The 27,305-nt window shown below is 45.3% G+C and overlaps 1 protein-coding gene across 6 annotated transcripts in view; it reads left to right on the top strand.

The window, feature by feature from the left end:
- Nucleotides 1-26,804, top strand: part of mink1 (misshapen-like kinase 1) — a 36,213-nt gene extending 9,409 nt beyond the window's left edge. The window contains exons 2-32 of one of the 6 annotated variants that reach the window (XM_062988217.1): nt 1,029-1,094; nt 2,179-2,361; nt 3,572-3,682; nt 4,266-4,356; nt 4,741-4,871; nt 5,011-5,065; nt 7,708-7,786; nt 8,712-8,887; nt 10,104-10,173; nt 10,537-10,747; nt 11,935-12,042; nt 13,429-13,515; nt 15,233-15,427; nt 15,880-16,050; nt 17,303-17,563; nt 18,016-18,095; nt 18,324-18,427; nt 18,534-18,628; nt 18,817-18,840; nt 19,208-19,356; nt 19,711-19,831; nt 19,922-20,038; nt 20,134-20,245; nt 20,331-20,486; nt 21,133-21,276; nt 21,377-21,511; nt 21,719-21,819; nt 21,912-22,061; nt 22,168-22,327; nt 23,054-23,193; nt 24,837-26,804. In XM_062988217.1, coding sequence (XP_062844287.1) covers nt 1,029-1,094; nt 2,179-2,361; nt 3,572-3,682; nt 4,266-4,356; nt 4,741-4,871; nt 5,011-5,065; nt 7,708-7,786; nt 8,712-8,887; nt 10,104-10,173; nt 10,537-10,747; nt 11,935-12,042; nt 13,429-13,515; nt 15,233-15,427; nt 15,880-16,050; nt 17,303-17,563; nt 18,016-18,095; nt 18,324-18,427; nt 18,534-18,628; nt 18,817-18,840; nt 19,208-19,356; nt 19,711-19,831; nt 19,922-20,038; nt 20,134-20,245; nt 20,331-20,486; nt 21,133-21,276; nt 21,377-21,511; nt 21,719-21,819; nt 21,912-22,061; nt 22,168-22,327; nt 23,054-23,193; nt 24,837-24,920 — 3,867 coding nt within the window. In that variant the 3' untranslated portion in view covers nt 24,921-26,804. Of the gene's footprint in view, nt 1-1,028; nt 1,095-2,178; nt 2,362-3,571; nt 3,683-4,265; nt 4,357-4,740; nt 4,872-5,010; nt 5,066-7,707; nt 7,787-8,711; nt 8,888-10,103; nt 10,174-10,536; nt 10,748-11,934; nt 12,043-13,428; nt 13,516-15,232; nt 15,428-15,879; nt 16,051-17,296; nt 17,564-18,015; nt 18,096-18,323; nt 18,428-18,533; nt 18,629-18,816; nt 18,841-19,207; nt 19,357-19,710; nt 19,832-19,921; nt 20,039-20,133; nt 20,246-20,330; nt 20,487-21,132; nt 21,277-21,376; nt 21,512-21,718; nt 21,820-21,911; nt 22,062-22,167; nt 22,328-23,053; nt 23,194-24,836 lie in introns of all 6 variants that reach the window. The other 5 variants (XM_062988215.1, XM_062988220.1, XM_062988219.1 and 2 more) reach the window with 5 other exon arrangements.
- Nucleotides 26,805-27,305: the final 501 nt, after the last annotated feature.

Here is a 27,305-nt window from a genome sequence, read left to right as displayed (position 1 = left end):
TCCGTGTGGTGGTGTTTTGTTTTTTGGGCAAGCTCTCTAAGCTCTTCATTAAAACCAGAAATAAGTTAAAAAGGGATTATATACTGTATATACATTATTGGTAAACCTAGCCAGTGTCCAGTCCTTAAATCGGCTCGATTTGTGCATGTGTTTGTTCCTGCGACATGATTTTTTTACTCTCATACAGACAGTGTTTTGTGTTTTAGAATGAAAGAATATGAACATAGAAAACTGAATTTATTGAGGGAATATTAGAAAACTTTGACTTTGTGTAGGAAAAGTGATGATGTACGGTGGTTTGTCTACTCGCTGTGCTGTGCCGAGGTCTTATTAAATGTGTGTGTGTGTGTGTGTGTGTGTGTGTGTGTGTAGGGTAAACTTTTGTGATTGCCCAGTGACAAATGCAATATTCTTGCTACAATCCTGCAGCTTTCTGCTTGTCATCATTACCAGGGATGCACCGATAACGTTTTGTCTTTGGTTAGAAATACTCGGTGGCTCGGTGGGCAGCACTGCCGCCTCACAGCAAGAAGGTCCTGTGTGGGTTTCCTCCAGGGACTCCGGTTTCCTCCCACAGGCCAAAAACATTCTAGTAAACACTTGGCATTGCACATGATGATCTTAGGCTTGTGTGCACCTGCTCAGCCATTCTAACCCATGCTGCTCGAGCAACTCCAGCCTCTTTTACCCGTTTTACCCTAGTACAGTGCTGGCAGAAAGTATTTTGCAGCATTTTGATGCAGCCACACATGAACTTAAGTGCACGCTGGCAAGCTGGTAGTGTAAATCTTTCTCAAGCTTCAAGCTACTTTAGAATTTTTGGCAGGGTGAAATAATAAAGCAGGGTGTAACCACGCACTCTTTCTGGGTTTACCGGATACCGCTTGGTTTTCCTGACCGTGCGCTGTCAGTCAGCGTCCAGCTCTGAGATGGACGGTATTTTTAGCTGGCGTATGTGGGCATGAAAAGCGGTTGTTTTTGCGATGCTAATAACACTTTTTCTGTTTCTGTCTCTGTTTCTGCGCCAGGATCCAGCTGGAATCTTCGAGCTGGTGGAGGTCGTGGGCAACGGTACCTACGGGCAAGTGTACAAGGTGAGAACTGTGAGGGATATGAGGATGGATGAAGGGAAGAGGGGGGTGAGTCGGGGTGTCTGACGAGCTTAACGCTCCATCGCTGTTTACTTAACATATGCGTGGGCGAGTCAGTGGGAGGGTGAGGGAGGGAGGGTGAGGGAGGGAGTGACAGCAAGGTTTCCTAATACAGACCTGAATTACTGAAGCTGAATCTACAATAAATCACATTTAATGTGGAAATTCTACATGGCGAAATTATGTGGACATCCGATCACATCTATATACATCAAGATTCGTTGCACTTAATATAAAAATGAGGCCTTTGCAGCTTCAACTGTCTCCTGCAGGCGTTGAGCATTAGGGCGCATTCACATGAGAAGCGTCAAAACTGCTTTTGTAATGAATATGTAATGTTCACCTGACTGAACTTTGACCCAGTTTGCCGCTGACCTTTTCAAAGCTCCTTCAATGAGACGAACTGTTTGATATGATGAGGTAAAAGTGACTCAGGCCGTACAAACAAGCTTAACGTGACTTATTGTACTAAAACAGCGAGTGAGGGATTTAATTAGTGGAGGAATTTATGAGCAGTAATAATGAAGAGAAGTTTAGCACTTTACTACATTAAACCACGTTAAGCTTTATTTTTAAGCATTTTAGACTCTCAGAGAAGCTGATTCTCACAGTTTCTCAGAAGCTCGAGCTGTAACACAAGTTTAAAAGTGAAACAGGGAGGAAAATCCAGATAAACACAGATACATGTGGAGCGTTCAGACTGGATCTGACGCTTATTCCACACTAATGCAGATTCGTCTCATATTCACACTCCGATGACGTTTCATCGCACCGCTCAAGCCGAGCGCTGAGCAAGGCGGCGGTTTGCACCTCGGCTCATGGATGAGTTTCAGACCAGCGCCGTAGTGGAAGACGAGAGCGCCGAAAAAGTCAAGCGCTTTGAACTCACAGAGTTTGCAGGTCAGGACGAGGTCGCACTCGGCACGATCAGATATCCGACCCGAGACTCCTCGGCTATTAATAGGCTACACATGAGCCAGGTGCTATTTTTAAACACACCCCCTCTCTGTCTCTCTCTCCGTGGCAGGGGCGCCATGTGAAGACGGGCCAGCTGGCCGCCATAAAGGTGATGGACGTCACCGAGGAGGAGGAGGAGGAGATCAAGGCCGAGATCAACATGCTGAAGAAGTACAGCCACCACCGCAACATCGCCACGTACTACGGAGCCTTCGTCAAGAAGAGTCCACCCGGCCACGACGACCAGCTCTGGGTGTGTAAATAAAGCTCGAACCGGACCAGTAAACCAGTAACACTTCAATCATTCAGCCCCACACTGAAGGGTTTGATCCTCTGTGTGTTTTGTGACACGTTCACATCATAACCAGGATTAAAATGATTTGTAATTTGAGACACTGCAGATCTTCTGTTGGTTTGTATACAAGACCATAGCCTATATACAGTACCAGTCAAAAGTTTGGACACACCTTCTCGTTCCTGTGTTTTTTCTGGATTGTTTTTTATTTTCTACATCGTAGATTAATAATAAAGACATCCAAACTATGAAGGAACACATATGGAATTATGTAGTAAACAAAAAAAGTGGTATAAAACGGATAGTTCCGGTCCTAAAATCTGATTGGCTGAGCCGCGTTCGAAGCCGTTGTAAAATCCCTGATAAACGCACACCTATGACCACCTCACATCGTCCCATATTAATACGCCAATGAATCGAAAAAGTTAATGTTATTTTCGCCCTCATGTTGCCTAGCAACACTGTTAATCGAACTATTTTGCGTCGCGGAAGAACGCTTTATTGTAAGTTTATACACGATAAATACATTTATGAATTAAACATTGTTGTATTTATTATATTTTTTGTTGACCGCCGTTTTATAAAAGCAATAAGCCACTCGAGACCGTGCGTTACTGTTATGATTTTAGCACGGGGAAAGAAGTTTTAGGCACTCCGCTTCGCGTCGTGCCAAAAACGTCATCCCCGTGCTAAAATCACAGTAATGCACGGCCTCTCGTGGCTTACTGCTTTATTAAACAAACTAGAATATGTTTTATATTTTAGATTCTTTAAAGTTGCTCTGATGACAGCTTTGCACACTCTTTGGCATTTTCTCAATCAGCTTCATGAGGTCGCCACCTGGAACGGTTTTCAATTAACGTTTGTGCCTTGTCAAGAGTCAATTTCTGGAATTTCTTGCTTTTTTAATGTGTTTGAGACCGTCAGTTGTGCTGTGCAGATGTATAGTGGGTAAAATATAAAACATATTCTGGTTTGTTTAACACTTTTTTGTTCACTACATAATTCCATATGTGTTCCTTCATAGTTTGAATGTCTTCAGTATTAATCTACAATGTAGAAAATAAAAATGATCAAGAAAAACCACTGAAGAGAAGGTGTGTCCAAACTCTTGACTGGTACTGTATGTCCGAATAGCTCACGCTGTGTGTTTGCTGTGTGTGTGTAGCTGGTGATGGAGTTTTGCGGCGCTGGCTCAGTTACAGATCTGGTAAAGAACACAAAAGGAAACTCGCTGAAGGAGGACTGGATCGCTTATGTCTGCAGAGAGATTCTGAGAGTGAGTTACACACACACACACACACACACACACACACACACACACACACACACCTAGAAATCTCAACTCGAGCCTAATACATACAGACCAGATCTGAATATTTGCGAACATCTTGTACGGAGAGTCACGCTGTACCCTGTGTGACTCCTCCACCACTCTTGCAGGCTATCGACCAGCCAGTAAAAGCCACTGGCTCGACCTTCTACTTCATCCTCCCACCCTCAGACACAACCACTTTTGTTTGTTGGACACCCCATAGCACTGCTGAGATCGGAACTGAGGTCTCATGCTGCATTTCATTCTTATGCATAACAGATCCACTGTTTAGGACTGAAATGCTTGTTAGTTTGAACAGTGGCACAGTAGCAAGCGCTGTAGCCTCGCAGCAAGAAGGGCCTGGGTTCGATTCCCCAGGTGTCCAGGGTGTTGATGAATGAATTGTAGATTAAAGCCAGACAAGCAGATCTCAAACCAGCATGTGGAAAATGTGAACTATGTCTTCTTGACCCGTGGCGTCCGGCTCTCTGTCGTGAAGCTGTCCGGCTGCAGGTGGTCTCACTCTCTCTCTCTCTTTGTGTTTCAGGGCTTGTCACATCTCCACACTCATAAGGTCATCCACAGAGACATCAAAGGCCAGAATGTTCTTCTGACTGAGAACGCAGAGGTCAAGCTCGGTAAGCGGTGGTTCATGTGTTTGTGTGTGTGTGTGATCTCTGGTGTGTATAGCTTTACTGGTGGAGGGCAAAACACCCCCAGGCCCAGCTGGTTTGAATATGCCGCTGGCCGGTGTACAGATGCATCCAGTGGTTTTGCATGTGTCTGAGAGGCGTGTATTACCCCGCGTAAGAGCGTCTCCGTACAGTCTCAGGCTCGTGTGTGTCCCCGGTGCGTCTCACACCAGCGTGAACTCATTAATAACGAATGCTCTGGTTTACCGTCTGATCTGAGCTCCCGCGGGAATCCGGGGCTTTATTTAGACGCCCCGGCACACACACATCAGTGCTGAATGACTCGACTGATCAGATCTGTGTTTAATCTCCGTCCATCCTCGTCTGCAGTGGACTTCGGAGTGAGCGCCCAGTTGGACCGGACCGTGGGCAGGAGGAACACCTTTATCGGAACACCCTACTGGATGGCGCCGGAGGTCATCGCCTGTGACGAGAACCCAGACTCTACCTATGACTACAGGGTAACCGCACGTGTTGAGTTTGTGTCCGGCGTCTGGGCGGTCGTGGGCCATATCAGAGCGCTGCTCCAGAGAGACCCTGAGCTGATGTTCACGGGGCGGAGAATTTTAAACCGCTGATGTGTTTTATGTTTCCTTACAGAGCGACATTTGGTCTCTGGGGATCACGGCTATAGAGATGGCAGAGGGAGCGCCGCGTAAGTATCTCACACACACGTTATTTATATATATATATATACACCCACATACACACACTTGTCTACACATACCTTTATATACACACTCATACACACATGCATTTATACACTCACACACACATACACACACAAACATTTATATACACAGATTTATACACTCACACACACATTTATACACACAAACATTTATACACACATACATTTATATATACACAAATGTATACAGACATGCTTTTGTTTACACACACACATTTATATATACACATTTACAGACACACGTGTGTATACACACACATTTATACACACACATTTATACACACACATTTATATACACACATTTATATATACACATTTATATACACACATTTACACACACACATTTATATACACACACTTATATATAAACATTTACACACACACATTTATATACACACACATTTACACAAACACATTTATATACACACACATTTATATATACACATTTATATACACACATTTACACACACACATTTATATACACACACATTTATACACACACATTTATATATAAACATTTACACACACACATTTATATACACACACATTTACACAAACACATTTATATACACACACATTTATACACACACATTTATATATAAACATTTACACACATTTACACACACACATTTATATACACACACATTTATTTACACTCACATCCATATACTCACACATACACTCATTTATACACACACTACACACACACACATATATATTTATACACACACACACACACACACACACATATATATATATATACACATTTATACATTCACACACACACACACATTTATATATTTATACACACACACACACACACACATATATATATTTATACACACACACACACACACACACACACACACACACACACATATATATATATATATACATTTATACATTCACACACACACACACATTTATATAAACACACACAAACACACACACACACATTTATACACACACACACATTTATATATACACACACACACACACACACATTTATATAAACACACACAAACACACACACACACACATTTATACACACACACACATTTATATATACACACACACACACACACACATTTATACACACACACACACATTTATATATACACACACACACACACTTATATACACACACACACATATATATTTATATACACACACATATATATATATATATATATATATACATTTATACATTCACACACACACACACATTTATACACACACACACACACATTTATATATACACACACACACATTTATATACACACACACATTTATATACACACACACACACACATTTATATACACACACACATTTATATATACACACACACATTTATATATACACACACACACTTATATACACACACACACACATTTATATACACACATTTATATACACACATTTATATATATACACACACACACACATTTATATACACACACACACACATTTATATACACACACACACACATATATATTTATACACACACACACACACACACATATATATATACATTTATACATTCACACACACACACATTTATATACACACACACACATACACACACACACACATTTATACACACACACACATTTATATATATATACACACACACACACACATTTATATACACACACACACATTTATATACACACGTTTATACACACATGCATTCATACACACACATTTCCACAGCCGGATGAGGGTTAAAATGAAGGCTGAAGCAGAAGCAGTACTTGCAGTGTACAGACTCAGTATGGAGGACAGGGAGGGAGGTGTTGAAACAACGCCGCAAGTGGATGTGTGGGTGGGATGTGCTGGTCAGTGTGCCACTCTTATGCAACTCCATTATTAGTCACTTTCTCTCTCCCGGTCTCTCTCATGCTCTATCTCGTACACTCGCGGCCTGCGTCTCTCTGAGTGCTTCGGGTCTCTTTGTTCTGTAACTGGCACACATCACTAAGAAAGTAGCAGGGCTTTGGTTTCATCTCATCTCATGGGGATGCAGGCGAAGTCAGACATTTACATACACATATCACGACATGGCAGGGCTCGGATTCCAAACATGAAACACCCAAGAGTATGTGCTTGTTGGACATCCTATTACAAAACCATGGAGTGTGTCTGTGGGAATTGTTGCCAATTCAAGGGCTTTGTGCAGACCACTGGGGTTTTGAGTCACTCTGGAACCATAAAGGTATTTACCTGTGGTACCACAGTGGAAGCTTAGTGGGTAGAGATTTGGGCTGGGCTATCAAGTAAAAGTTTAAGAGTTTGAATCCCAGCTCTGCCATGTGGCCACTTTTGGGCCCTTGAGCTAGGCCCTTAACCCAAAACAAGCTGGGATATGCGAAGAAGCATTGTACTGTACACGTGTGTATGTGTATATGACAAATAAAAGCATTCTAATCTATTCTATCGCTGCAAATTTGATTTAATACAAATCCTCAACAGTTAGGAGCTGTCCGCATACTTTTGGTCAGTTTATGTCCTTTACAGACCTTTGACGTCTCCTGTGTGTCTCCCTGTGTCTATACAATACAGAATTCAAAAGTGGTGGTTCATTTTTTGTCTTTACCCCCTCAGCTCTGTGTGACATGCACCCCATGAGAGCGCTCTTCCTCATCCCACGGAATCCGCCTCCCAAACTGAAATCCAAGAAATGGTGAGAACTGCCTGTTCCTGGTTTGTTTTGTTTGTTTATTTTGCAGGTTTAGTGTAAACGTTTGGACTGCTGTTACGTTTTCGTTTCGGTGGTTGGGTTTTATTTGCTCCCTGAGGAATAACCGGGATATAATGTGCTGATTTTATAGCCTTTATACGCCTGTAATTGCTAATAACGACGCGTGTATTGTGTTATTATTTCCTGTCAGCGTTACTTTTTCTTACTTTATTTTAATAACTGCTTATCGCCTTTAGATCTTCACACATAATTCAACCCAGGATGCTCTCTGGCTTTCTTATTTCGGTGTTTGCTTATATAACACAAACCGCCTGCCAATGTTCCCTCTCTGTTACCGTCCTGATTTTTTTTTTTTTTTGCTTACACTTGTTTGTGCAGTGTTCACTTTTTATTATTATTCTCATTTGGTACTTGAGATACTCTGAGGAAAGGCTTTGATTGGTCAGTCGTGGACTGTGAGCGTAGTTCCGGAATGTGTGGCATATAATAACGTCAAACTGGGTTTTACTCAGCGGCCATGTAGGATTAAACCTCCAGCCATGAAAAGTCCACTGTGACTCACAAAAATTGCTCAGCATCACTTACAGTTCAGTTTACACTATATAAAGTATTGGGACACTATTTCTACATTTTAAATTTAGCTACAGCAATTTCAAACAGGTGTAATAAATTGATTATATAAAGGAAATGATTTGCTTTTAGCCCCTGTCCACAAAGCAAGGTCTAAAAGGACATCATTCAGCAGTTGTGTTAACTTAAAGGGCATCTTTTGTAGCATTAGTAAGCACTGCCCCTAGTGGCCAACTGAGCATCGCTACCAAACCCTGTCCAATTAACATAAGGAATCGTTTCCCAACGTATCATTTGTAATTGATTTGTAAATCGTTCTCCTGCATCTTTGTCCTAGGTCTAAAAAGTTTATAGACTTCATCGAGGGCTGCCTGGTGAAGACGTATCCGAATCGTCCGTCCACCGAGCAGCTGCTAAAGCACTCGTTCATCCGAGACCAACCGACCGAGCGCCAGGTCCGCATCCAGCTCAAGGACCACATCGACCGGACGCGCAAGAAACGTGGAGAAAAGGGTGAGGACGATATAATACGTTCATTTAGCCACATAGTTTTGTACAGTAATACTTATTTAATACTTTAGTATATTTTACTTTATGTACAATTAGCTTCTATAATACCTGACTTTCCCTTTGGTCTATCTATCTGTCTGTCCGTCTGTCTGTCTATCTATATATCTATTTGTCTGTGTCTGTTTATCTATGTCTGTCTGTCTGTCTATCTGTCTATATACTAGTCTATCTGTTTATATACTTGTCTATCTGCCTGTCTGTCTGTCTATCTCTCTATATACTTGTCTGTCTGTCTATCTATCTGTATATCTATATCTATCTATCTTTCTGCCTGTCTGTCTGTTTATCTATCTATCAGTTAGTCTATCTATCTGTCTATCTGTCTGTCTGTCTGTCTGTCTGTCTATCTATGTATATATATTAGTTTGTCTGTGTATCTATCTATATATCTATTTGTCTGTCTGTCTATGTATCTATTTTTCTGTCTGTCTGTCTATCTAGCTGTCTATCTATCTATCTATCTATCTATCTATCTATCTATCTATCTATATATCTATTTGTCTGTCTGTCTATGTATCTATTTTTCTGTCTGTCTGTCTATCTAGCTGTCTATCTATCTATCTATCTATCTGTCTATCTATCTATCTATCTATCTATCTATCTATCTATCTATCTATCTATCTATCTATCTATCTATCTATATATCTATCTATTTGTCTGTCTATGTATCTATCTGTCTGTCTATCTCTATATACTTGTGTATCTGTCTGTCTGTCTGTCTGTCTGTATATCTATCAATCTATCTATCTTTCTATCTGTCTATCTATCAGTTTATCCATCTGTCTATCTATTTGTCTGTCTATCTATCTATCTATTTATTTATCTATCTATTACAATGTAGCACCCACTAAGCTTCTGGAAACCACAGAGCCGGTCATACTTAGCTGACTGTGGAAACATGCATGTAACATGGCTAAAGCTTGTATCTTCAGACGTACGTTATGGACCGTGTCTGCTGCTCCTGTCAGGCAGAATACTCTTTTATTTGAGGATACAGTATCTGTCAGCTGTTAAAAGTTCTGAAACATCAGAAGTCATGCAGGGCCTCATCTCTTCCTCACTCGAAACATCTGCCGGATCGCAGTTCCTGAGTGTACAGTCTGTGTTCGTACAGCATTTCTCCTTCTGCTAACTCTCTCTCGTTGTGTGTCGTTCACAGAGGAGACGGAGTACGAGTACAGCGGCAGTGACGAGGAAGACGAGAACCGAGGCGATGAGAGAGAGTCCAGGTAATAATAAAAGAGTTACGGATTCATAACACTGTTCTTCTTCTGGGACTAGCATTTGTTTTTTCTGACTCTGCATGGCCTACTTTGGCGGCACCTATTAGACTAAGCAACAAACATCACAATGGGAAAGTCCCGGGAGCTTTGTACAGATCTAAGAAAGTGGATCAGAGGCTTCTAAGGAAGACGTCCCTCCTTCATGGCTCATGTTTTTATAGAGTTATTATTTGGCCACATTGAAAACAAGTGTTAACGCATGTGAAGCATGGTGGTGGTAGTATGATTTTTCACGGGCCGTTGTGCTCCCAGTGAGTCACGTACATGATACGCCTCTGTGTGTGGCTCTGATCTTCTCTCTCTCCGCAGCTCCATCCTGAACGTGCCGGGCGAGTCGACCCTGAGGCGCGACTTCCTGCGGCTGCAGCAGGAGAACAAGGAGCGCTCGGAGGCTCTGAAGAGGCAGCAGGCCCAGCTGGCGGCACAGCGCCGCGACCCCGAGGAGCACAAACGGCAGCTACTGCACGACCGACAGAAACGCATCGAGGAGCAGAAGGAGCAGAGGCGCAGGCTCGAGGAGGTAGAGCCACGAGACATGCTGTTTTTATACGGGAACACATCAGTCCTTGTGTGTGTGGCAGAGATGGTGGAGAGTACACACACACACACATCCGTGAGTCACTTAGACAGACACGGTTGGCCAGGACTGAGGGAGGGAAGGTCAGATAGGGTTTCTCCTGCTTCCTCCTGATTTTCTTTTTACCAACCATTGGTGGGGTTTATGCAGGAGTTCAGTTTAAGCTCCCGGCTGCTCAGTGTGTCAGTTCCAGCACCTTAGTTTGCTGCTTTCTGGATCACACGTGTGTTCAGAATCTCAGGTGAACTTGTGTAGTGTAGCATCGACCTGTTAGATAGAATCAGGAGGGAAACGAACACAGATCAATGCATAGAGAGTAGGAATGGGCATGAGCTCTCAAAAAGGGTCAATCACAATCAGCCGTGTGACCCGGGTTTGAATCTCAGCCAGGCGGGCGTTTACACAGACATGATTGGCTGTTTCTGAAGAAGGGTGATGCCCTATACAGACAGGGGTGTTCCCATCTTGCTCCCAGTGTTTTCCGGTAGAACCGGAGCAGCCGCGACCCTGACCAGGATGAGGTGTTTAATAAAAATGAAATGAAATGACGACCTGCTGCATGGCTGCCTTTTTTTGCAGGCCAACTAAGCACACGCTTCCTCTGACAAGCGGCCTGTGGCAGACTCGGGACGGCGTCTCTTGTGCCTGTCGTGTGCCAGCGAATCGGGCTATCACCGTGTTGTGCTATGGACTCATGGCATGTGCACGAGTCCATACCACAAGGAACCGTGGCTGTTCTGAGAGCAAAGCAGGGGGGATTCTTCCCAGTATTAGTGAGGCGTTCGTAATAAATTGGCCCGTCTATACGAATCCTCCAAGATTAGCGCTCTGGTGTGTAGGATGTGTATAATTATAGTTATTAGGACGTAGCAGGTAGAAACCGATGCCGCAAACGGATGGATTCGGTACAGCTGGGTGAGATCCTTCACTGCAGTGATGTGACTCATCAGTTCGTTCCTCACCTGCTCCCCATCTCTCTCTCTCTCTCTCTCTTTCTCTCTCACTTCCTCTGTCCATAACTTCCTGTTTCGACAATCAGCAGATGATTTTTAGCTTCAGGAAGGCTTTTATTATTCCAGCTGTATTTTAAAGTGACTCACACTTTCTCTTTTTCTTTCTCACACACACAGCAACAGAGGAAGGAGCGCGAGATGGTGAGGCAGCAGGAGAAAGCTCCCCATCGGAGGCTCGACGACATGAGGCGGGACGAGGACCGCAGGATGGCTGAGAGAGAGCAGGTAGCCAATCAGGTTCGAGAGAGCCCGCGGTTTGCGCCAATAGCAGCCGAGCGTGGGTGATCCGTACGCCCACTCCGCTTCTGAAATGCCCGTGAAAGTGGTTGCCATGGAAGCAGGCTCTCGGCTCCGTTCTGAATGTGTGTGTGTGTGTGTGTGTGTGTGTGGGCGAGCACCGTGCTGCCCCAAATTCAGTCCGGTTCGAAAGATGCTGCAGATCGATCAGAATGAATTAGTGTAGTTAATGTCACGTCGAGTCGCGCTGTCGCACAAACACACGCTGCAGATTCACGCCTGCCATCACCACTTTTTCGCCGCACACTCAAAAGCACCACACCCACCCAAACAGGAAGCACCAAGACTCCAGGGTCTAGTTTTTCCTTCCGAATTTGATGAATGATGACTTAGCTAGCCCACCAGGCGTGTGCATTTCCAACACGCTCGCTCGCAAATGCTTTAGTTGCAAAAGTAGCACACTTTAATCCAAATTCTCAGCTAATATAATGATGTAACTTGCCCAGATGTCCTACAATAATTAATTAATAATGCAATACTTATAATAAATAATGTAATAAATGTATTATTATATTCTGAGCTCCCGGTTTTAAATCTCGGCTCTGCTTCCGGTCAGCTGGGCGCCCTCCAGCAGGCACAATTGGCCTCCAGTCTGCTGGGTGGGAAAGACCAGACTAAGAGGAGGTGGGGTTATCAACACTGTGTAAGGACCTGGGTTGCCCAGGGTACCTGTACAGAAAGTGGAGGAGCGCAGAGATCGGGGCGTGGCTTTCCATACGTGAAGCCGACCTCACACGCAGATCCACCGAAGGGATTGGTGGACTGCGCACACATCGAAGGGAGTGTGTCCGGCGAATATACACCCTACGCTGTCGGGGTCCCCAGCAGCGGATTGGCTAGGCTGAATTTTGAGAAAACGGGGTAAAATGCATTAAAAATAATGTTATTACATTTATCCTGGTCAGGGTCGTGGCAGGTCCGGTTCCAATGGGAAACACTGGACAGGCGGGAATTGCCTGAACTGGGTGCCGATCCATCGAAGGGCTTTGGCCATCGTCTCTTTCTTCAGACATTGCCGATCATGTCTGTGTGGACGCCCAGCTGCCCCATTGTATCCCTGACCTCAGCGGTCATGTTCAAGTGCGCCTTGAACATTTAATTTAGGGTTGTTATTTAGAAAACACAAGAACCATGTGACACACAATCATAGGACATTACAAGTGTTGAATAGTCATTATAGTCATCACTGCTGCCTGTACAGCTTCTAGATCTTGAATTAGATTTCCGTCCTTCCTCTTTTCAGCTGATTTTCATCTCTTTCCTTCTTCCCTTTTCCTTCTCTTCTTCTTTCTCTTTCTCTTTCCTCCTCTGTAGGAATTTATAAGGCATAAGTTGGAGGAGGAGCAGAGACAGTTAGAAATCCTCCAGCAGCAGCTTCTCCAGGAGCAGGCCTTGCTCATGGTAACCCTACTCTCCTAACCCCGGCTCACAGCGCCCTGCCCTCCCTGCTTTTCCTTTCTTCTGCCGGCCGGCCGGAATCGATGCGTCTGAGATCAGTTGAGGGATAATGGATTGGGTTTTAATACTGACCGCTAGATTGCAGCACAGGTCTCTAACTTGTAGATCACATGATGGAAAAAAGGCACGTGGCTGAATCTGACTAAAAGCACTGCGGGAGTTCCGTGTGGTCGGCACTGTTGTAATACGGTAGGGTAAGCAGAAACCGGTTTAACGGATCGAGTGGATCGAAGCAAATAAAGTACCTGGTGATCATTGCTGCCCAATCGTTTCCAGTTACAATGGGATGCCTTGATTCTGGAATGTTAACTCAAACCGGCTGTGTTTCAAATAGCTTCCTACGCTCATACAAAGTATTTTTAAACACGACTAAACACTTCCTTCATGTAGACCAGAACTGGCTGAATTTACCATATTAGGGAAATAAAATGTTTTATTATTACAGTGTAATAAATGCAGCTTATAAATGCGGCTTCACTCTTCAATATAAACACACAACCATACATGACATGCATGCTGGCCAAGACGGACCACAGACTAGCACAAGCCCCCTTACCGGGCTGAATTTCTCACAAATGAATTCAATTTAAATCATATGCGACAATCTTTAGCCCAAATGTAAATGCAAATACGTTGGGAGGAAAATTGGGGGGAGTCCAGGAATGTATAAACAGTGGCTGGAAGGAGAACATCAGCAGATCTATTCATGTATGTTTAGGAAAGTAGCTGATACATCAGAACTTCTGGGCTTTACTCGAGTTTGGGGAAAGGTGCAGAGCGCAGAGGTGCAGGGAGATTAGAAACGAGACACATCAGCAGTTCCGGAACAGGACACCGTGTGCCGATTCCCTGTGTGTTCGCACCGGCGCGTTACCCTCAGCGCGTGGGCTTTTTCCTGTGCATGCTGCTCATTTCTGAACACCCCGGTGGTCATTGGTGTACCGTTGTACTGTTACTTTAACTAGAAGTGGGTATTCTGTCAGAATCACACCAAAAGCACAGCCTTTAATGCCAAGGAGGATGGGAATGTTTTAAATTATGCATGGGCACTCGGTGGCACTGTGATCCAGGGTTCGAATTTTCAGCGCTGTATTGGTTGTTTTTTTGGTTTTTTTATGCATTTTCTCCCATTTTCCTCCCGATTTAGCGACTCAATTTTGTCTTCCGCTGCTGAGAGATGCCAGATTGCATCCGAGGAGAGCACGCCGCTGTACACGCCTCTTTCGACACGTGCACAGCCCTCCTCTTCTCGCCCGTGCATTCTGCACAATCAGGGTCTTTACACAGCGTATGAAGACCCACGCATAGTCCGGCCCCCGCCCTGCAGATACGGTGGCCAATTAGTATCTGCTTCAGGCGCTGCCGATTATGCCCGCCAGATGGCGCCCAGCCGACCGGTGGCACCACCGAGTTTCGAGGTGCTGGTGTGCTAGCGGAATATCGGTGTATTGTATATTGACATGATGAATACAGGCTGTGTCTGAGGGTGGGGCCTCATTGATGGAATAGCGTCCTGTCCAGGGTAGGGTGTGTTACTGTATTAGTGAAACTAGACCCACCACGACCTTGATAAGGATAAATCAGTAGTGAAACAAGAAAATAAACGAATGAATTCTGTGTGTGTGTGTGTGTGTGTGTGTGTGTGTGTGTGTGTGTGTAGGAATATAAGAGGAAGCAGCTGGAGGAGCAGAGGCAGTCGGAGAGGTTGCAGAGGCAGCTTCAGCAGGAGCATGCTTACCTCGTCTCACTGCAACAACAGCAGCAGCAGCAACAGCAGCAGCAACAGCAGGAGAAGAAACCGCTCTACCACTACAGCAAGAACCTGGATAACAACAAGCCGGCCTGGGCCCGAGAGGTCTCACACACACACACACACACACACACACACACACACACACACACACACACACACCTGAGACTGGGTTCGACCCCCGTTGCCCTTGTTGGTCCATGGTGACATGACGGAACATCCCTGTTCCCAATATTCTATCCTACTACATTCTAAAAGTGTCCAAACAGGTGCCACCAAACACCCCAAACAGGAACACTATATGGCCAGAAGTATGTGGACACTTGACCATAAGCTCATTAGACATCGCATTCCAAAAGCACAGACATGAATATGGAGCTGGAGCCCCTTTACCTATATTAAAGCTTCAAGCTACATTCCAGTTCATCCCAAAGATGTTAATTGGGGTCGACATCCATGCTTTTGTACCTGAACTTAGTAATTAGGGGGTGTCCGAATACTTTTGGCCATATAGCGCGTGTCTGATTCCATCATAAGCGTTTCCGTGTTCCCCTCAGGTGGAGGAGAGGAGTAAACTGAACAGGCAGGGTTCTCCCAAAATCTGCACCACCGTCTCGGACACCAACATCCAGTCGCGCTCCGACTCCATCAGCCAATCGGGAGGCGGGCAGGCCGCGCAGACTCCGCCCATGCAGAGGCCCGTCGAACCCCAAGGTGGCCAGGGCAAGGTGGGTGGCGGCACTGGCTCGTTTCACAACACACACACACACACACAATATCCCACCACCACTGAGATCTGGGTTTGAATCTCAGCTGTGCTATCAGCCAACCGGATGTCTACACAGACACAATCGGCTGTTAGTGAGGTGGGTGACCGGTAACTTATGGAAATAAATAAACATGTTATACTGTGTATTATTAAGGTATTTTATACGTATTTAGTACAGTCACAGTTTATAGACTTTGGTCAAAAGTATGTGGACACCTACCTAATATAAGTAGACGTTTAGTCGCCCCCACTGCTAACAAAATAAATCAAGTGTGCCATCTTTATGGCAACAGTTTAAGAAAGGTCCTTGGTGGCACTGTGATCCCGGGTTCGAATCCTCAGCGGTGCAATCGGCCTGATTGCATACTGACATGAAGAATACAGGCCGTGTCTGAGGGTGGGGGCTGGTTGATGGATTAGTGTCCTGTCCAGGGTAGGGTGTGTTACTGCATTAGTAAAACTAGACCCACCACGACCTTGATAAGGATAAATCAGTGGTGAAACAAGAAAATAATATTTTTATGGCAACAGTTTGGGCCCTCTGGAACTCCAGTGGCCCGGTTAGAACCCGTACCTCAACGCCTTTGTGATGAATTGGAATGATAATTGCAAGCCAGGCTTTCTTATTAACCTCACAGGTGCTTTTTTGACTAAGTAGGCACCAATTCCCCACAGACACATTCAAAAACCTTGTACAAAGGGGGTTCAGCTCTATTTTCATGCATGCTTTTGGATGACTGGTGTCCACATACTTTTGGCCATCAAGTGTACATCCAGAAATGCTTTTGCTCACGCTTTTGTCATTGGCCCCTCATTCTGATTACTAACTGTTGATGGTAGCGCAGTATGAGCGAGTTTGTGGCCCTCGGCTCTTCCGTCAAATTTGCTCCACTCACTTCTGCTCTCTGTTTCCCTTCAGTGATTGTATCCTCTTTTTTTCCTCTCTGTTTTTCCCTCGTCCCTTCCTCCTGCTTGCCACGGGGAAATCCGCCTCCCTCGCCTCCTGCTTCGGGATCTCTGACTCTTCCTGTCCTTTTCCTGACCTCCTTCTTCAAATAAACCACCGATCCCTAAACCCTGCCGAAAAACAAACAAACCCCGCACGCCTCTCGCTCCCGCTGTCCAAACCCTGCTCCCTTTCCGTGAACTCTCTCCTCCCTCGCTTTAATTCTTCACCTCCTTCAACTCGCGCCCCCCCCACCTAGTTTCAGATGGCGCACCTGGTGCCGCTGAAGCCGTACGCCGCGCCCGTGCCGCGCTCCCAGTCGCTGTGCGATCAGCCCACTAAGACCATGTCCGCCTTCCCCACCCAGGACCCCTCTCCCACCCCCACACCCCGTCCGATGCACTCTCGAGAGCTGGTCCGTCAGAACTCGGACCCTACCTCGGAGAGCCCCGCCCCTCAGCAGCGCCCGGCGAGGGACGAACACGGGCCCTGGATACGCCTCCCGGAGATCGAGCAGCCTCCGAAAGTAAGAATCTGTCTGTGTATAAGTACTATATAATACTATACTATATAAAGACTTATGCTTTGGGTCACTATCCTACTGGTGTGGCACAGCAGTCTATCAGGTTAGCCCACCACCGCTGAGGCTCAGGTTTGAATCTCAGCGGTGCTGTCGGCTGGCCGGGCGCCTACGCAGACACAATCGGCTGTGTAGGATTTGGGGCTGTCCGTGGTGTTCCTGCCTAGCTCCCAGTGTTTCCCTGTGGAACCAGATCCATCGGGACCCTGACCAGGATACAGCAATTGATGAAAATAAAATCTATGCCTTATAGATCCACAAGTTTTAGAAGTTTGTGTTTTGAATATGCAGTTGCTGCCGTGACCTGTATTTTCCACCTAAATGTCTTTAAACTTTTGAGCTCAGCTGTTTTTATTTTTGCTTTTATTTTTATTTAAACGGTCCATCTATTCTCGCAGATTCCTCAGCGGACGGCCTCCATAGCCACCGCTCTTAACACGAACCTGTCCTCCGGCATCCGACACCCAGTACGAGCCAGGTAACACCTCATCACACACACTCACACACCTGTTAGCACTTTTCACGACTTCATCTAGCTGTAATGAAACTGAGAAACCCTTTTGACAGGCTCCACAATTTATGCCAAGACATGCCTTCTTCTGGGGGGTGTAGGATTACGTAAAATGCATATATGTAGAGAGATCACTAGGTTTCCTATAGTCATGGGTCAAAGCTGAGGTATCTGATTGCGTGTCTTTCATGTCAGTAATCCAGATCTGAGCCGTAACGATCGCTGGGAAAGAGGAGACACCGTGAGCCTCATGTCCAACCTTCCTCAGACCGGCTCCCTGGAGAGACACCACATCCTTGGTAAGTGGGTTCTCTGGGTCCTGGCATCTATCTGTAAGTCATACTAGCCTGCTCATGCCAAGCTTAGGCATTGGGAACCAACGTGAGTGTGTGAATGCATTTTCAGGTTCATCGAAAATGGATTCGTCTCCCATCCTGTCTCACGAGGGGCGTCACAAGCCCGGAGAATCCCGCACCTCGTCCAGACCCAGCAGGCCAGCGGTAACGCCCGAATCTCAACACATGCATGCAGGCCATAACCGAGTATTAACACACGGCACTTTCTGAATTTCCTGATCTGTTTTCCCTAAACTGTGTGTTTTTACTGCCACTAACACGTAATCCTTCTGCTCTGACTCTCTCTCTTCCTCCTTTTTTACTCTGCACCTCCTCACCTCTTTGATCCACAGAGCTATAAGAGAGCAATAGGAGAGGTCAGTACCTGTGTGTGTGTGTGTGTGTGTGTGTGTTTGTGTTGTAGGAATGTGCGATGTGAGTTTGCATGCCAGCATGGTATTCCACTGATGATCTGTGATGATCCAGCGAGTGTAATAAGCTCTCCAAATCCAAACACTTAGGTCTGTAATTACTGCTTAATGAGCAGTGGACACAGACAGACAGCTAATGATCCTAAACACCGAGCACTAATCGGCTGTTGAATTACACTGTTCTGGGATCAGCCGGACTCGCTGGGCTGATCCCCGCCTCCTGTAGTTCCTATAAAGAGTCAGGCCTACTCAACTCACCGGTGTGTGTTAAGAGTTTGTTTATGTCGTGTGTGTGTGTGTGTGTGTGTGTCAGGATCACGGTCTGTACTCGAAGGAGCGCGCGGAGGAGCAGCCTCGTCCTCCGGTGAAGGCCAACGACTACTCCTCGTCCTCCGAGAGCAGCGAGAGCAGCGAGGAGAGCGAGAGCGGCGAAGGACGCGAGGAGGAGAGCCCCACTGACCGGTACATTAAGCAGCACCGGGACCTGTGTTGAAGGACGTAGAATGTAGAAGGTCCGGGGTTCGAATCCCGGGTGGAGCCTGCATGTTCTCCACATCTGTGATTGAAACGGGCTAGAACCAGAAACGGTTCTCACCAGAAATCCACACCACTTTGGACCTGTTGAGTCTGGACTCAAAGGTTGCAGTGGTAGCCTAGTGGGTAGAGCTTTGGGCTATCAACTGCAAGACTGGCGGTTCAAATCCAGGCTCAGCTATCCAGCCACTGTTGGGTCCTTGAGCAAGGCCCTTAACCCTGTCTGAGCCGTACGATGGCTGACCCTAACGTAACATTTTGTTTGTGTGATGTGTCTCGTAGTCCTCGGGATGCCGACTCCGACTCCGTGAACACCATGGTGGTGCACGAGGAGGAAGAGGGCGAGGTTGGCGAGGAAGAGCGCGCTGGAGGTTACGGTGACCAGACCATGCTCGTCCAGAGGGTGAGTTTTCTGTTAGACGATGTTTCTGATGACCTGAGCCGACCTGAGGGTACTAACAGTGTGTGTGTGTGTGTGTGTGTGTGTGTTCAGACTCCTGAGAAGCGCAGCCATAACGGCTACACCAACCTACCTGACGTGGTTCAGCCGTCTCACTCCCCCACTGACTCCGCCTCCCACTCCTCACCTGGGAAGGACTCCACCTATGATGTGAGCCATGCTGTAATGTAGAGCATGTAGACTTAAATGATGTAGCTGGTCAGGTTTCATCACCCACATCTGTTCTGCGGTTGTTCTGGTTACAGTATCCGTCCAGAGGATTGGTCAAGGCTTCCGGGAAATCCTCCTTCACCACCTTCGTGGACCTTGGAATGTACCAACCATCCGGGGGCACCGGAGAGCCCGTCTCAGTAGGAGGTCAGTTACTCTTATTTGAAAAGCTTCTGAGATCCTGAGAGCTTCTGACATCTCAGTATGTCTGTCTCTCTCTCTCTTCGTTTAGGTCTGAATTCTCGCTTCGACCAGCTGAAGTTAGAGGTGCGCAAGGGTTCCATGGTCAACGTGAACCCCACCAACACTCGCCCCGTGAGCGACACCCCGGAGATCCGCAAATACAAGAAGAGGTTCAACTCTGAGATCCTGTGTGCTGCACTCTGGGGTACGTGTGTGTCCCGTGCATGTATACACACACCAATTAGAACACTCGCCATTGGTAGGGTGTTCTCAGGGGGGTGAAAACTGTACCGAGGACCAGAACGATCCACCGTGGGACCCCCCCACTCTGTCTGAATACCTAGACTCACTACACCTACACATTTTAGGTGATCCTACACTCCCGAGAAGAGGGCGTGTCTAAATTCTCAGATCCCTTAAAATGCTCCTACTGAGGCGCCTTAATTCTGAGTGAGCATCCGACGATTCCTCAGCGCTGAGGGCAATCCCAGCATTCAGTGCGGCACGACTTTTTTGTGCGGATGAACGTGGAGCAACCGACGGAGTTCTTTTCAAACGGAAATAAATTCTCATTCGTTTTTAATTTGTCTACAGGTGTAATTATACAAGTGTCACCAGGGACGGTTTAACCGTTTTCGGTACTAACTGTGTTGTAATAGTGACGTAGTCTCGGTCTAAGTAGTGCGTCTAAATAATCTGCCTTATGAGAATCCTCTGTACTGAGGCAGCAGCCCAGGTACACAGTAGGCAGCAAGGCAGCTCACTACGTTTTCAGATAGATCCTGTGTGTTCTTAAAGGATCAGCTAGTTACCTGGTATAATAAGTTGTGTGTGTGTGTGTGTGTGTGTAGGTGTGAACTTGCTGGTTGGAACCGAGAACGGGCTGAAGCTGTTGGACCGCAGCGGGCAGGGCAAAGTCTATCCGCTCATCAACTCGCGCAGGTTCCAGCAGATGGACGTACTCGAAGGACTGAACCTGCTCATCACCATATCAGGTTACAGTCCACACACACACACACACACACACACACACATTGTTCGGACTGCTTTGTTTAGTTTATTCAGGTGATGATTAATGGTTCTGTCCTCTCACAGGAAAGAAGAATAAAGTGCGTGTGTATTATCTGGCCTGGCTGAGGAATAAGATCCTCCATAATGACCCAGAGGTGGAGAAGAAGCAGGGCTGGACCACGGTGGGAGAGATGGAGGGCTGTGTGCACTACAAAGTGGGTAAGTCACCACCCGACCGAAGCTGGAGCAGCTAGATATGGCCAAAGCATACAAAAACAATAAAAAATATTAATGCTAATATATTTTTGGGTCCTTGAGTGGTGTAGCGATCTATTATGCCAGTCTTTTAGCTTAACATCTAGTATTGTTTGTATGGGACTGATGGTGTGTGTGTGTGTGTGTGTGTGTGTGTGTGTGTGTTTACAGTAAAGTACGAGAGGATTAAATTCCTGGTGATTGCTATGAAGAATGCGGTGGAGGTGTACGCCTGGGCCCCCAAACCCTACCACAAATTCATGGCCTTCAAAGTGAGTCCACACACACACACATGCATTTTATGAATGCGCTAGCGCTTGTTCGGTCTGACACGAAGGCTTATCATCTTTCGTCCTTTCTCCAGTCCTTCACAGATCTGCCTCACAGGCCCCAGCTGGTCGACCTGACGGTAGAGGAGGGGCAGAGGTTGAAGGTTATCTACGGCTCGTGCGCCGGATTCCACGCCATCGACGTCGACTCCGGGAACAACTACGACATCTACATTCCTGTCCATGTGAGTCCCGAGGACGTCAGGGTTTGCTGAGATTCGAGGTGGACAGAGATGGTGTGAAAGGTGACAGACCGTGTGTGTGTGTGTGTGTGTGTGTGTGTGTGTGTAGATCCAGTCTCAGGTGATGCCGCATGCGATCGTCTTCCTGCCCAGCTCTGATGGAATGGAGATGCTGCTGTGTTACGAGGACGAGGGCGTTTATGTCAACACATACGGACGCATTATTAAGGACGTAGTGCTGCAGTGGGGGGAGATGCCCACCTCCGTCGGTATGGCACACACACACACACACACACACACACACACACACGTCCATCAGCACGGCTGCTATCATAATGGATTACTGGATGATAAATATATAATTAATGGTGTGTATTAATATATCCATCTCTCTCTCCCTCTCTCTCTCTCTCTGTTTGTCTCTCTCCATCTCTCTTTCTCTGTTTGTCTCTCTGTCTGTCTCTCTCCCTTGCTCTGTCTTTCTCTGTCTCTCTGTCTCTTTCTCTGTTTGTCTCTCTGTCTGTCTCTCTCCCTTGCTCTCTCTCCCTCTCTCTCTCTCTCTGTTTGTCTGTCTATCTCTCTTTCTCTGTTTGTCTCTCTGTCTGTCTCTCTCCCTCGCTGTCTTTCTCTGTCTCTCTCTTTTTCTCTGTCTGTCTCTTTCTCTATGTGTGTCTCTGTCCCTCGCTCTGTCTCGCTCTGTCTTTCTCTGTCTCTCTCTCTTTCTCTTGTCTGTCTCTTTCTCTATTTATGTCTCTGTCTGTCTCTCTCCCTTGCTCTGTCTTTCGCTGCCTCTCTCTCTGTCTCTTTCTCTGATTGTGACTGTCTGTCTGTCTCTCTTCCTCACTCTCTTTCTCTGTTTGTCTTATTCTCTCTGTCTGTCTCTTTCTCTGTTTGTCTCTCTCTGTCTGTCTTCCTCCCTCGCTCTCTCTTTCTCTGTCTGTCTCTCTCTCTTGTTTTCTGTTTGTCTCTTTCTGTCTGTCTCTCTCTCTCTGTAGCTCATATCTGTTCTAATCAGATCATGGGCTGGGGTGAGAAGGCCATAGAGATTCGCTCGGTGGAGACGGGTCACCTGGACGGCGTGTTCATGCACAAAAGAGCTCAGAGACTCAAGTTCCTGTGCGAGAGGAACGACAAGGTCTGAACCCCCACACACAAACACCTGTTTTTGGGCAATTTTAATCAAACAGCCTCTAGCAAATACGACAGAAGACAGTTTTAACCTGAATTGACATGCAACAGGATTGAATTTCCTAGTAAATATCAGTTTGGGGATACACATGTGAAACTATGTAACATAACTAGAGTCCTACTACATTCACGGGAAAGTGTGCTTAAATTCACAGACATTGTTTTTCTAAAATCACAGATTTTACTGATTTTTAAAGAAAAGTGCCACTCAAATTAAATGATGGAATAAATGGAAGCTACAATACACAGCACAGCCACCTTATCGGTTGAATGTAAACCTAGAACGTCCAGCAACGGTCTCACATACGAAAATACTAGGGCTGTCGAAGTTAACGCGATAATAACGCATTAACGCGACCTCAATTTAACACGATTAAAAAAATTAGTGCCATTAACGCAAATTCTAGTTCATGTTGACACTTGACTGGTAGAACCAACGTTTTAATGTCGGACTTGCCACCGTTTTTCATTTGCGGTTTGTTAACATAATGTAACCGATCGTGGTAGTGATGCACTTGCATAATAAAGAAATAAATACACGCTATATTCACAAGTTGTCGGGAGCAGAACACTTTATTACACTTAATTAACTTCTTCTTCTGTACCGAATACCGGAAAGCTGAGTCAAGCACGTTAGTTCATGAACTATGGAAGCCCCAAAGGGTCAAAACACACTCACTTCGTGTAGAAACGTCCATCAAACCATCGTCACGATACAACCACAGAAAAGTCTGTTACAATAACTACGCCTTATCCCACCTAAAGCACCGCTGATCTACAATGTTTGCTGATGGAGAAATTCTAACCTACAATCTGACATTTACTGCCTAGTATGTGAGTGAATAAAACTCCCTTACAGTTTTCTCTTGTCCCAGCAGTTTTTAACATCAGTACATTTAGCATAAAATGTGTTCACCATTTTAATTGTAACATTTCACTTAAAAATCCTTGTTTTCTATAACATTTACACAGATTTTTTTAATGCGATTAATCGCGATTAACTATATGAAATTCTGAGATTAATCGCGATTAAAAAATTTAATCGTTTGACAGCCCTAGAAAATACTTATCCATGTTTTGACACCTACCCCCCCCAGACCCTGACTTCCACAGAATTGGTTGTGTTTTTTCCAAACTTAGTGACCCAAGTCGTGTTTTAGACATTTTGACTAAGCCATTGCTAACTGAATTGCCGTAGGATTGCTAGGATTCATCAGAGTGCAAATTAACCAGTAAACGTGAATTAGATCCTTAATTAGGCCTTAAACATAACTATATAACTCAAATACAAACCTAATATGCCATGTATGTGACTCATGAATGTAAACATGTCACCCCGTTTAAAAAAAAATTGGGTCAATTATAGCATTTTTTACAATAAACATTGTCTCAAAGCAACTCGAATCCAGGACCGACAGACCAAAAACCCCTGATGAGCAAACCAAGGGCGACGGTGGCAAATAAAAACTTCATTAAACGTACAGGAAGAAACCTGGAGAGTGTCTTACTACCTGCAGAGTAGAATGTTAGCTATGTATTTTATTATAACTCTCGCGCTCTCTCTCTCTCTCTCTCTCTCTCTCTTTTCAGGTGTTCTTCGCGTCGGTGAGGTCTGGAGGAAGCAGTCAGGTTTACTTCATGACCCTGAACAGAAACTGCATCATGAACTGGTGATGGAGCGTGACGGTCACGTGATCGGCACTCGCTCTGCTCGTCTCTCCTCTCGCACACGAACACGCGCTGTAAATAAATCCGCTTCGCTCGCACACTGCACTCGCTCACAGATGCACAACTCCCTAAATGTCCTCACACACACACACACACACACACACAACATAGTTGTACTAACTATACGAGCCCGTTGTACAAAGATTTGCTTCACGTCGTTTCTTTTTAGCACCAGAACAAATTCTCATTATCGCTTCAGTTCGGTTGTTAGATGATCAGCGTGCTTTTCGCTCGGGCCTTATTTTGACATTCCAACATTAACACGGAAAGAAACTCCAGCCAGGAAAGAGCGGGCGGAGTGATCGGTGTCGTTCTGCCGCACTTAGCCGGTACTGCATCTGTAATTTTCCATCCTCACACGTACTGTATACTTTAGTAGCCTAGTCGGTTCGGTTGCGTTTAAAAATATTCAGAAAATCTGATTTTACTCTTTATGTTTGATGAAGCAGATTTAGAGGAAGGATTACGGAGCTCGGACAGCTCGAGCTCGTCGTGAAGTTTTTCTTTCCTCGGCCGTGTAGACCCGACCCGAGATCGGACCGGTCGCTCTGGAGAATGCTTTTACTTTTCTCTCTGTGTCCAGTATATCTCGGGCTGTTTGATATTCTCTGTATGTATAGGTATTTGGTATTATTCCTACTTTCATAAGCTCTTGCTGTTCTATTGCAATACGTGCTGTATTTGTGCTGTTCTCCTTCAACCGAGGTCGGTCGGACGAGCTGATTTAGCTGTTTATTTTCGCTTTCGAGTGTTTTTTGGCAGCAGGAATGCGTGAACACCGAGGCCTGTTCACTCGGAAGATGATTCAATCTAACGTAAGAGAGTTTCAATAGAACGCCAGTGATCAGTCCTGAGCAGCGGTCAGTACACCTACGAGAAGTATTTAAGTCGGAATTAGATATAGTGTCAATCTGAGGTGGCGTGTGTACGAAAATGTAAATAATGCACCGAGTTATTAACGCTTTTGGGGCTCTCGGGTGTCTTAAGGGTAAAGTACGCAACCTTCTGTGTGCTATGGGCCTGTCGGGTGTCTACACGGACATGATTAGCCGAAGCAGCCCAGCCACTGGTAGGTGCACTTGTCGGTGCGCTCTAAGTGCCGGTCCCAAGCAAACCCAGATAAAAATATGAGGGTTGCGCCAGGAGGATGTATAAAATGTGCCAAGACTGATATGCAGACCAGGTTTGCTGTGGCAAAGCCTAATATATACAGGAACAGCCAGTAGAATAGTTGGGAAAGTGTACACCTCCGAGGTTACCAGGTTTCCCCTGAGTAGAGTGTCTGTGTGAATTAGTTTTCCTTTTTCCTGAAAAAAATGAGCCATTAAAAGCTATCTTTAAACGATTGGAATGGAATATCTGCCCCTTCTGTCCCTAATAAGGCGATTTCTAACAAAGCAAAATAAAAACATGTGGAGAGGTTACAGTATTTCTGCCAGTATTTTTAATACAAACAAGATATTTTAAATTTGTAATTAAAAACCATTACAGTCTGATTCCTTGTTTACGTTTGTACGATCCTCTGTGAGTGGCTGAATGTGTAAAAGATCAAATCGAGGACCGACACTGATGTGCACCATGCTGAGAATGAAGAATCTGTGTGTTCAGGTCGGACTCGTCCTGCTAAACCTCTGCGTTTCGTTCAGGCTCCGGCTGGGATCTGACATTAAATCTTTTTATAAATTGTATTGCATCCTGTTCGGTGTGAGCAGGCCATAATTCCGCTTATTCGTTATATCTTTTTTTACACACATTTTCCTTACATGCATTCATGCTGCCAAATTGCTATTTGATGTGACAAACAGCCTCATGGGAAATTTAGTTTTTACTCTGACGTGCATTCGGTTTCTTTCCTGATTTTACGTCACGTTGCTCGTGAGTAAGTGATGGGGGGGGGTTCGGACGGGGGGTCGGATCCGTGTGAGCGAATGAGTGTGAGACTGTAACGTACAGTGCGGTCTAAAGCAATAGCAAGCGTGACTGGTGGGCTCGAGCGCCGCAATACTCGCAGATCACCAATCACGACGACTTCTTTCCCCGGTCCTGTGTGCATCCTGTGTCCAAATCCTTTATTCTTTTGTTGTTTTGTTTACTTCAGGCTGTCTGTTCTTTTTATAGAGTTATCACAGAACAATATTAGATATAATAGGAGAATTATAGGTGCGTAAAGAGGATTTATAGGATTGTAACTTAGCACTTTCAGGTCCGTTTCTGATGGTTGATAGAAGGCGGCACCGGTTCAATAACTTTACATTATAGTAATGAAATTAATGCCAGCTAAATAAAATAAAATAAATACAATCCCATACTAAAAAAGCTCAGAGAGAAATA

Source organism: Trichomycterus rosablanca, chromosome 26, assembly GCF_030014385.1.
Source record: "Trichomycterus rosablanca isolate fTriRos1 chromosome 26, fTriRos1.hap1, whole genome shotgun sequence".
In the NCBI taxonomy this organism is placed as follows: Eukaryota; Metazoa; Chordata; class Actinopteri; order Siluriformes; family Trichomycteridae; genus Trichomycterus; species Trichomycterus rosablanca.
Note: the sequence above shows the minus strand (reverse complement) of the source record. Positions and strands in the feature narration are given on the sequence as shown.